Genomic DNA, 12,103 nt, shown 5'->3' on the forward strand with positions numbered 1-12,103 from the left:
GTCCAGCGTGCCAGCCGCACGACCAGGCAGCCATCCTTATTTCGGACTGTTTTAACACAAACCTCAGGATGTAGCTTAACAATTATGTCATGTTTAATTTATTTTTTTTTGGCAGGGTTGAAACTATCGTGATGCTCTGCGCATGCGTAGAAGGCGGAGTTATCAAATCGGAGCAGTACTGGGCAGACTCGGGTGTTTACGCTGGTGGTCACGTGATAGTCGAGACCCTATCACAGAAATGGTTTGCTAACTTTGTCGTCAGGTTAGAATGATTTGTCTTTCATACAGGTGAGGACAAAATTCTTTTTGAGTCTCCAAGATCACGAACCTCCAAAGTTTTCTGAAAAAAAAAATCCGGCCCTAGAGTCTGTCTAACTTTTGACCTACGTGTACCCCTTTTATACCAACTGGAACAGTAACTGATGTAAAGTAGCTCTATAACAAACTCAAGACCCTCAAAAAAAAAAGTTGTTTAACTCTATGAAAGTATTACTATTTCATGGTATATCCATGTTTACATGAGACAAGACCGAAAGGATCTAGACCTAGATCTAATTTTAAAAACTACACTTTGCAAAGATAGTTTTTAACTTTGACACATGAAAACACAAAATATAGCCCATTCATTTCATTATTTAATAAAATTAACCTTCAAATTTGTGTTTCAAAAGCATTTTTACATAAATTCGTTCCTTATATCTGCGAATTTAGACGTCCTGAAGTACATTATATCCCATTCATCGCGCGTTCCCCCTCGTGGGCTCGTCATTCAGCCTCGCGTGGATCGGGGGGTGGGAGGCCTATTGCGTTAGCTTAAAGTACCGTGACTCATGAACAAACGGATGAGATGAAATGATCTTCTAGTTGATGGGTGCCTCCAGACAGAAGGGTCGGTTTGTAGCTCTAGACTGCTAGTACAATTTACTCTTTGTAGACGTCTTCAGTTCCTAATCCTGAACTTCTATACACCTTGAAGTTCTTGAACCAACTTCTTTGGAAACAAAAGTGAATGTAACTTTATTGCACAATAGGCAGCGTCGGCTCTCCTCTCTCCATAATAAGTGCAGGGCCTGCCTTAAGTAATCGGAGGCCCTAGGAAAGGTGAATAGGGTGCCCCAAATGAAATAAAAATTAAGTCCCAAAAATATGCAATGAATTAAAACATTCCTGTATCTATATCTAAATCAACAAATAAGTTAAATTCTTATAACTCCGATAGAAGGAATGGGCTTCATGGACGATTCATGATCACCTGACAAGAAATAACGTTTTGACATTTCACCAAAAGGAAGAAACAATGGTCTTCTAACAGATGTAGTCTGACAAGTAGATCTAAACATTCGCATATTAGAGTAGAGACATTGAGCAAGGCAAGCAGATATAGAGTTCTGCTATGTTTGAGATTTGATCCATGTTATGTTTTCTTGTATCCTTTGTGAAGCCCCCACCAATAGGAGGCCCTAGACCTAGTTTGCATTTACCTAAGGCCGGCTCTGATAAGAGGATCAAATTTGAATTATTTGGCATGAGCTTGGTTAATGTTAAGGTCTTTGACCAACAGTTTACTGTTAATAAACACCAAGCTAGGGGTCTATAGAGCCTTCATCCTCCCTACATTGCTCTATGCCTCAGAAACATGGACAGTGTACAGTAAACATGCAAAGAAACTAAACCACTTCCTCATGACATGTCTGAGAAAAATATTAAATGTCAAATGGCAAGACAAAATACCAGATACAGAAGTCCTTCGAAGAGCGTGTCTGCAAAGCATCCACACAATCCTGATGCAGTCCCAGCTGCGATGGGCAGGTCACGTCTACAGAATGGAAGACCACCGCATCCCTAAACGACTCTTGTATGGCCAACTAAGCGAAGGAAAGCGCTCGCAAGGTGGGCAAAGAAAGCGCTTCAGGGACACCCTCAAAGCTTCTCTGAAGGCGTTCAGCATTGACCCTGGCACCTGGGAGACAGAGGCACATTACAGAACATCATGGCGTCGCGCTGTGAAAACTGGCGCACAGGTTGCTGAGGAAAAAAGAACAACGCTGGCAGAAGAAAAACGCCAGAAAAGAAAAGCAAGACAAACGACACTAGCTCCAGCTGGAATAACCTGCCCAGTGTGCGGCCGAACATTCCAGGCTCACATAGGTCTCACCAGCCACATGAGGAGGCATAAAACCCCAGTGCAAAGCCCTCAGCCCTCTGGATGACAAAGTGGTCATCGTCGAACCACGATGGACGAACTATATATATACTGTTAATAAGTAGGGTGTCATGTGGCCAGTACAACGACATACGACCAACCGCCTTTACTTTCTCCATTTAAATTTAGGTACCCATTAGAGTTGGGTATACTCAGGGGCGCCCTAAAAATCCCAAAATTCAAAACCCCAGTCTTCACTGAGATTCGAACCCAGGACCCACCCAGCCATCGCGCCCCCTTGAGTTTGGTTACTGTACTAACAAACTAGATCTACTTTCCCGTCGCTTTTTTTTTCTTTTTACATTTTTTAAATCGTTGAAATTCATTTATCCATTTTTTGTCAAATATTTATTTTCGATTCTCTTGATAGAACCTTCAAATTGTGCGCAGCCTGTACAGACGATGTCAGGGTGACCCAATTCCAGTTCTTTAGCTGGCCTCTCAACGGTGTCCCCGAGGACGCGATCCCTTTCCTGGAGCTGAGGTACAGGGTTCGGAGCTTCTACGGGAACAAGACATCCCCGATCCTTGTGACTTGTGGAACTGGCGTGGCCCGCTCCGCTGTCTACATCGCCGTGGACCAGCTGATCGAAGAGTACGGGAGAGATGGTTGTGTAGGTAGCCAATGTTCAAGTAGCCATAGGTAGCCAATTTTCAAGTAGCACTAGGTAGTAGGTACACAATTTAGGATTTGCAATATTGGCTGGAGCACTAGGGCTTAGAAAGTTAAGTAAAGCTGGGTAGCCACTATTTAAGGTAAAAGGTTTATAGGTAGCATGTGATAGTGTAGTCTCCGATGGGGCATCAGTGATCCTCCAGAGTGAGGGCAGCCGACAGGCAGCAGGTGCAAAGAAGCAGAGGACGCTAACGTTTAGGGGATGGTTTCATTAAAGCAACACCCTAGTAGCCAGTGTTAGGAATGGGCAGCCAGTCTTGACCTTTAGACCTTGCAATCCATATGGAAGATGATCGCATCTGTCACAATGTCAGACGGTTTACTATAGTGTCATCTCATTTGTCACTATGGCAGATAGTGTGCTATAGGCCTCGTGTCATCTCATCTGTCACTATGGCAGATAGTGTGCTATAGGCCTCGTGTCATCTCATCTGTCACTATGGCAGATAGTGTGCTATAGGCCTCGTGTCATCTCATCTGTCACTATGGCAGATAGTGTACTATAGGCCTCGTGTCATCTCATCTGTCACTATGGCAGATAGTGTGCTATAGGCCTCGTGTCATCTCATCTGTCACTATGGCAGATAGTGTGCTATAGGCCTCGTGTCATCTCATCTGTCACTATGGCAGATAGTGTACTTTAGGCCTCGTGTCATCTCATCTGTCACTATGGCAGATAGTGTACTATAGGCCTCGTGTCATCTCATCTGTCACTATGGCAGATAGTGTACTATAGGCCTCGTGTCATCTCATCTGTCACTATGGCAGATAGTGTACTATAGGCCTCGTGTCATCTCATCTGTCACTATGGCAGATAGTGTGCTATAGGCCTCGTGTCATCTCATCTGTCACTATGGCAGATAGTGTGCTATAGGCCTCGTGTCATCTCATCTGTCACTATGGCAGATAGTGTGCTATATGCCTCGTGTCATCTCATCTGTCACTATGGCAGATAGTGTGCTATAGGCCTCGTGTCATCTCATCTGTCACTATGGCAGATAGTGTGCTATAGGCCTCGTGTCATCTCATCTGTCACTATGGCAGATAGTGTACTATAGGCCTCGTGTCATCTCATCTGTCACTATGGCAGATAGTGTGCTATAGGCCTCGTGTCATCTCATCTGTCACTATGGCAGATAGTGTACTATAGGCCTCGTGTCATCTCATCTGTCACTATGGCAGATAGTGTGCTATAGGCCTCGTGTCATCTCATCTGTCACTATGGCAGATAGTGTACTATAGGCCTCGTGTCATCTCATCTGTCACTATGGCAGATAGTGTACTATAGGCCTCGTGTCATCTCATCTGTCACTATGGCAGATAGTGTGCTATAGGCCTCGTGTCATCTCATCTGTCACTATGGCAGATAGTGTGCTATAGGCCTCGTGTCATCTCATCTGTCACTATGGCAGATAGTGTGCTATAGGCCTCGTGTCATCTCATCTGTCACTATGGCAGATAGTGTGCTATAGGCCTCGTGTCATCTCATCTGTCACTATGGCAGATAGTGTGCTATAGGCCTCGTGTCATCTCATCTGTCACTATGGCAGATAGTGTGCTATAGGCCTCGTGTCATCTCATCTGTCACTATGGCAGATAGTGTGCTATAGGCCTCGTGTCATCTCATCTGTCACTATGACAGATAGTGTGCTATGGGCCTCGTGTCATCTCATCTGTCACTATGGCAGATAGTGTGCTATGGGCCTCGTGTCATCTCATCTGTCACTATGGCAGATAGTGTGCTATGGGCCTCGTGTCATCTCATCTGTCACTATGGCAGATAGTGTGCTATAGGCCTCGTGTCATCTCATCTGTCACTATGGCAGATAGTGTGCTATAGGCCTCGTGTCATCTCATCTGTCACTATGGCAGATAGTGTACTATAGGCCTCGTGTCATCTCATCTGTCACTATGGCAGATAGTGTACTATAGGCCTCGTGTCATCTCATCTGTCACTATGGCAGATAGTGTGCTATAGGCCTCGTGTCATCTCATCTGTCACTATGGCAGATAGTGTGCTATAGGCCTCGTGTCATCTCATCTGTCACTATGGCAGATAGTGTGCTATAGGCCTCGTGTCATCTCATCTGTCACTATGGCAGATAGTGTACTATTGGCCTCGTGTCATCTCATCTGTCACTATGGCAGATAGTGTACTATAGGCCTCGTGTCATCTCATCTGTCACTATGGCAGATAGTGTGCTATAGGCCTCGTGTCATCTCATCTGTCACTATGGCAGATAGTGTGCTATAGGCCTCGTGTCATCTGATCTGTCACTATGGCAGATAGTGTGCTATGGGCCTCGTGTCATCTGATCTGTCACTATGGCAGATAGTGTGCTATGGGCCTCGTGTCATCTCATCTGTCACTATGGCAGATAGTGTGCTATAGGCCTCGTGTCATCTCATCTGTCACTATGGCAGATAGTGTGCTATAGGCCTCGTGTCATCTGATCTGTCACTATGGCAGATAGTGTGCTATAGGCCTCGTGTCATCTCATCTGTCACTATGGCAGATAGTGTGCTATAGGCCTCGTGTCATCTGATCTGTCACTATGGCAGATAGTGTGCTATAGGCCTCGTGTCATCTCATCTGTCACTATGGCAGATAGTGTGCTATAGGCCTCGTGTCATCTCATCTGTCACTATGGCAGATAGTGTGCTATAGGCCTCGTGTCATCTCATCTGTCACTATGGCAGATAGTGTGCTATAGGCCTCGTGTCATCTCATCTGTCACTATGGCAGATAGTGTGCTATAGGCCTCGTGTCATCTCATCTGTCACTATGGCAGATAGTGTGCTATAGGCCTCGTGTCATCTCATCTGTCACTATGGCAGATAGTGTGCTATAGGCCTCGTGTCATCTCATCTGTCACTATGGCAGATAGTGTGCTATAGGCCTCGTGTCATCTCATCTGTCACTATGGCAGATAGTGTGCTATAGGCCTCGTGTCATCTCATCTGTCACTATGGCAGATAGTGTGCTATAGGCCTCGTGTCATCTCATCTGTCACTATGGCAGATAGTGTGCTATAGGCCTCGTGTCATCTCATCTGTCACTATGGCAGATAGTGTGCTATAGGCCTCGTGTCATCTCATCTGTCACTATGGCAGATAGTGTGCTATAGGCCTCGTGTCATCTCATCTGTCACTATGGCAGATAGTGTGCTATAGGCCTCGTGTCATCTCATCTGTCACTATGGCAGATAGTGTGCTTTAGGCCTCGTGTCATCTCATCTGTCACTATGGCAGATAGTGTGCTATAGGCCTCGTGTCATCTCATCTGTCACTATGGCAGATAGTGTACTATAGGCCTCGTGTCATCTCATCTGTCACTATGGCAGATAGTGTACTATAGGCCTCGTGTCATCTCATCTGTCACTATGGCAGATAGTGTACTATAGGCCTCGTGTCATCTCATCTGTCACTATGGCAGATAGTGTACTATAGGGCTCGTGTCATCTCATCTGTCACTATGGCAGATAGTTTACTATAAGCCTCGTGTCATCTCATCTGTCACTATTGCAGATAGTTTACTATAAGCCTCGTATCATCTCATCTTTATTTGTTTCTTACAAACTATGTCAGGTATCAGTTAGAGTTGAGTGTGCTCTGGAGCGTCCTAAAAATTTCGCAGTTCAAAAATGCCAACGCTCACCAGGACTCGAACTCGATACCCATTGTAATAGGTGGCGTAGCATTTATGTTATAACTTTTTTTTAAAAATACAGGTCAATGTTTTCCGATTTGTCAAAAAGATGCGAAGGTCACGACCGTTCATGGTACGCAACCTAAATCAGTACCGCTTCATCTACGAGTGCCTTTTTGAAGAGTTCCAGGCTGGCGACACTGTTCTCAGACTAGACATGAAGCCCCAGTACACAGCTCTGTGCCAGAAAAACCCTCAGTCAGGTGACATATGACATAAGATGTATAACTCAGTTTCTCAATTCGTTCACATTTATATAGCACCGCATAGTTCTTGTTCAGATTTCACGCATTCATTTTATTCAGATTTTACACTTTCTTTTTGTTCAGATTGTACGCATTCTTTTTGTTCAGATTTCACGCATTCATTTTATTCAGATTTTACACTTTCTTTTTGTTCAGATTGTACGCATTCTTTTTGTTCAGATTTCACTCATTCATTTTGTTCAGATTTTATGCATTCTTTTTGTTCAGATTGTATGCATTCTTTTTGTTCAGATTGTACGCATCCTTTTTGTTCAGATTGTATGCATTCTTTTTGTTCAGATTTTAAACATTTTTATTTCAGATTTCACGCAATCTTCTGGTTCAGATTTTATGCATTCTTTTTTGTTTAGATTTTTAGCGGCCCCCTAAAGGGGAAAAGACGCTATTAGTTTTGTGCGAAATGTCTGTCCGTCTGTCCGTCCGTTCCGTTTAGATCTCGTAAACTACAAAAGATATTGAAAATCCGACATCACAATATTTTAGACCATTCAAAGTTCTGATGCAACGGCTACTTTTTTTTTATGAAAGCGAAAAATCTAATTTTTTAAATCAGTTATGCAAGCAGTTTTTTAAAGAGAAAAAGCTAATTAGTACGCATTATAAGTTAGACCTAATTTAAAATGAATAGTAATCTTGTAAACTTTATTTTCCTGAACATTTTTTTTATTGCGGAATTATTATTATTATTATTATTTTTAAGGATTCGAATAAGAGATTGATCCTTTTCAAAACAATTAGATCAATTATGAGACATCAGTTAGGCTAGGGAAGTCGCGGTGGCTGAGCGGTAAAGTTCCACAGGGTCCTGGGTTCGAATCCTGATGAAGACTGGGATTTTCAATTTAGGAATCTTTGGGAGCCTCTGAGTCCACTCAACTCTAATGGGTACCTGAGATTAGTTGGGGAAAAGTAAAGGCGGTTGGTCGTTGTGCTGGCTACATGACACCCTCGTTAACCGTAGGCCACAAAAACAGATGAGCTTTACATCATCTGCCACAAGGACTAAAAGGGGAACTAGTTAGGCCAGGTTCACATCTAAATTTACATTCACTTTCACCTATTCTTTGATCCGCGGGACCGTTGGGGCACTACACAAGATCTGTTAACCTTCTTTCTCCATTCTTATGTCTCATTTGTCTTTGAAATAATTTCATTTGGATGTTCTTTCTGAAAATATTGAAGCCTGCCCGGGTGGACCACTTCGGGGGCCGATTTTGAGTTTGTGTTTCCACACAAACTGTCTTTTGTAACCTTGTATTTATTTATTTTTTGTTCAGATTTCACGCATCCTTTCGTTCAGATTTCACGCATTTGTTTTTGTTCAGATTTCACCTATCTGATGGACCAGTTCAGAATCCTTAGTCAGTTTACTTCAGACCTGACCCAGAAAGAATGTTCAGTGGGGTCATTGCGAGTGGTAAGTGTTATGGAGTGTGTGTGTGTGTGTGTGTGTTTCCAAGGTGACGGTGAAAAGAGGTTAACGATTGGTTAGTGACTAATGCAGTCAGGATGATGAAATTACAATAGGGTCTTGCGTAATGCTAATGTGAAACGAGAAACGACACAGAGAGATGAAAGTGTATAGACTAGTTTTTGTTGTTAGTTGTTTTTTTGTTTTGTGTTTTTTAAAGATTTTTTACATATCAGTTTATTTCATTACTGTTAGATCTTTAATTCATTACAAGTTAAATCTGTGTATATATTGTAATCAAAGTTATATTGAGTTTTTGTTCATAAGAGAAGTTTTTTCAAGTGATTTAAAGTTTATTTCTTAAAATACATTACGCCTACATCGGGTGAGTTGTACTAGATGTATAGATGTATACGGTAATCATCAACAGTAAGTCGTGTGGAGTTGTAGAGTACAAGTAGATAGTTTGAAGCAGTCCCCAGCTGTCAGTAAACACTGAAAGTAATTGAGAGAAGTATCTTTCACTTTCAAGGAACATCCGAAACATGTCAAACAATTTTATAAACATTAAAGGAGAAAAAAAAATTATGTTGAGTTCCTCCGTGCATTCATGGACTAGTGTAACCTTCACAGAAACAAAACACTTTTCATGCAATTAATTCAAACCAATTTCAACCAAAAACGCACATTTTTAGAAACAAACTCTTTTAAAGAAATACAAAAATTTGTGTAAAAAATAAAGGCATAATATTTCAGTATTATCACGATGATAACTATCTCGAAATTCTTTGACGAAATTCTTTGCTAACGTTTGCCTTTTTTTACACAGCTAATATCAACTCACACTGTCTGTCTGTCTGTCTGGCCAAAAGTTTGTATAATTTGTTTCTTCGACACCCAATCTCGATCAAGCTGAAATTTTGCACAATTATTTCTATTACCTGCCAACACAAAAATCAATGAAGAAAATAAACCAATTAGTTAATTAACTATAGGTAATAAATTACTTTGTTTAGTATCTCAAACAAAGGAAATAAATAACACTTGACTGAAGTGGTGGTATGAGGCTTATTACAAATGAAATTACGTGACAGACCCAAACTAATTGATACACTTAATATAAGCTTTGTTTTTTACAAAAGTATTTTTTAAAATTTTGCTTCTGTTTAGATTTCGATCAACCTTCACAGTAAGAAAAAATATGAAGATGGTTTCTTTTTCTTTTTGAAAGAAACCTTCATGTTGGTTTAAATGTTAGAATTCAAGGGCGACAATAATTGATATCACTAGCAGGTGTAAAACATTCACTCCTGTCAGTCTATTTGATTATTTCCAAATTTTGTGGCAATTTCTGCAGAATAACAGTAAAAACGTGGACCAGAGAATATTGCCTCCAGATAAATACAGACCTTACAATCAACTCACTGAAGGTAAAGTCTTATCTTATCTCGTGAGTTAAAGGCTTTGCATCCAAACAGAATATAATTACGCCCTAGGCCAATCCATGTGTGCAATCAGTCGTGCATGTTAAGTCACTGATCTTCTTGGCTGATTCAGGCAAATTGTTTCATGCTCAATGGTACTAGGGAAAAAGGAACATTTGCATGAATTTCTTATCATATAGAACAGTGGTCTTCAACGGGGACGTTTTCTTGTTTTGAGGGGCGCTGGGGCCAAGGGGGCGGGAGGGGGGGGCGCTGGGCAACATTTGCATGCATTTCGTATCATATAGATTATAATAAGAAATGTGCCTCTATATTGGTGTCTTTCTGAGTATTTAATTAGCTTATGTAGTTGGTTGTTTTTTTTTTTGTTTTATGTATTATTGCTTATAGTTATAGGCCTTACGTGTATACAACTAGAGATAAACATTATATTTTAATTTTCTCTTTACTGGCATTTCTACCAGAAAAATTCATTTCAAATCTCATTGAGTGTCATTACAGATAATTGTATTTTACACATAGGCCTACATGTAGGCTTAATTAAGTCGATTGGTTATTCAGAGAATGTGCACAGATTGGACAGTATTGTATAAATTAAAATGATATAGCGAAAATACGTTTTTACAGAGCACTAGGCAGAAGCAGAGGGCGCGGCTGATGAATGGTTGCTTTTCGAACCTGGGGTCCTGGGTTCGAATCTCGGTGAAAACTGGGATTTTTAGGGCGCCCCTGAGTCCACCCAACTCAAATGGGTACCTGACTTTAGTTGAGGGAAAGTAACGGCGGTTGGTCGTTGTGCTGGCCACATGACACCCTGCTTGTTGACTGTTGAAAGAAAACAGATGACCTTAACCTGCCCTATGGACCGCATGGTAACTACAGCCAAATACAAATTATTTTTGGTTCCCTTCAGGTGACCCTGGCACCTGGCCTTACATCAATGCAGTGATCATCAACGGCCATCGCCGGACTGACGAGTTTATAGTGACCCAGACCCCGTTGAACAACACGGCGTTTGACTTTTGGAAAATGGTGCAGGACTATCAGGTAGACCTTTCAAGGACTGTAGTGGACATTTGTAGTTCTGGGAACGATGCATCGTATTGAAGTGAATGAAAACCTACATCACTGACATCAGGGGCGAACTGGGTGTTAAAATCGGCCCAGGCAATTCTATAAATTCGGCCCATAAATCGTAAATCATATGATTGACATCCATTTCTAGGTCTGCCTGTCCTTAAAAATCATTCTGTTCAGTTTGTTAATGTATTGATAACTGATCGCATGATACAATGATATTTTTAAAAATAAATATAGTAGGCCTTATGTTGCTTTTTAGTCACTTAAAGTGTGGCCCCTGAAAGGATGAAGCCTACTAGTAGCACTATCTACGGATGTACACTATTGCATTATTTCGGAAAATGTGTTAGATTAAGTTAGCGTTACACCGTAGAGTCTGTAAAATGTTTCTTTTTTAAACACGGCGCTCAGAAGGCTTTTTATAAGAGAATATTATAAAACTTTTTACAATTTAATGCATTATATAGTTGCATTCATGAGACCCTTTAGGTGACCCTAACGGTCCATTGGGGTACCGGCCCACCGGGCATACCGAATACCCATATAGCCAGTCCGCCCCTGACGTAGTAAAAAAAAAAGAAAACACAAAGATTTGCTAAGGAATGGTTTGCTTTTGGCTTGATTTGACGGATATCATAACCTACGTACACTTCAGCCAACATTTTGATGCTTTAGTTGTTACAATAACTTTTTAGTTTGCTAATCGGTATGGGCATGAAGATAAATATGTTTGGTCATAGAGCTGTTATGTGTTACTAAAACGGGGGAAGGCGGAGTTACTATATAAAGTCAATAAAGTGAGTCATAAACAGTATAATCTCTCTCTCTCTCTCTCTCTCTCTCTCTCGTTTGAATCACTTTTGTGTAGTATTTCCTCCATGCTCAGTTGGTCCAAACTCTTTTGTGGAACTGGATAAGAGGTGGGGGGGGGTAAGGGAATATGTAGAAGAACGTTTCCGTGCAGACGACCAGCATACATAAGACAGCTTGTCGGGGTTCAAACTTTAGCCCCCTGAGATGTAGCCAAGCGGTTTATGCTACTCACCCACAAGTCTTCTCGTCTTTAAGCTCCTCGAATTTGTTTTTTTTTAAATCGTCATCGGATTAAGGCGACTAGATTCCTGACCTGCTGCGACTAGATTCCTGACCTGCTACGACTAGATTCCTGACCTGCTGCGACTAGATTCCTGACCTGCTGCGACTAGATTCCTGACCTGCTGCGACTAGATTCCTGACCTGCTGCGACTAGATTCCTGAACTGCTGCGATTAGATTCCTGTCCTTCTGCGACTAGATTCCTGACCTGCTACGACT

The 12,103-nt window shown here is 41.7% G+C and overlaps 1 protein-coding gene across 1 annotated transcript in view; it reads left to right on the forward strand.

The window, feature by feature from the left end:
• The window catches only part of LOC106077177 (uncharacterized), a 72,577-nt gene that overhangs the window by 42,580 nt on the left and 17,894 nt on the right, over nucleotides 1-12,103 (forward strand). The window contains exons 24-29 of the mRNA XM_056011183.1: nucleotides 116-262; nucleotides 2,574-2,817; nucleotides 6,611-6,791; nucleotides 8,180-8,271; nucleotides 9,623-9,695; nucleotides 10,624-10,757. Of these exons, the coding sequence (XP_055867158.1) occupies nucleotides 116-262; nucleotides 2,574-2,817; nucleotides 6,611-6,791; nucleotides 8,180-8,271; nucleotides 9,623-9,695; nucleotides 10,624-10,757 (871 nt within the window). The remainder of the gene's footprint in view (nucleotides 1-115; nucleotides 263-2,573; nucleotides 2,818-6,610; nucleotides 6,792-8,179; nucleotides 8,272-9,622; nucleotides 9,696-10,623; nucleotides 10,758-12,103) is intronic.

This window comes from Biomphalaria glabrata, chromosome 14, assembly GCF_947242115.1.
Source record: "Biomphalaria glabrata chromosome 14, xgBioGlab47.1, whole genome shotgun sequence".
NCBI classification, from domain to species: Eukaryota; Metazoa; Mollusca; class Gastropoda; family Planorbidae; genus Biomphalaria; species Biomphalaria glabrata.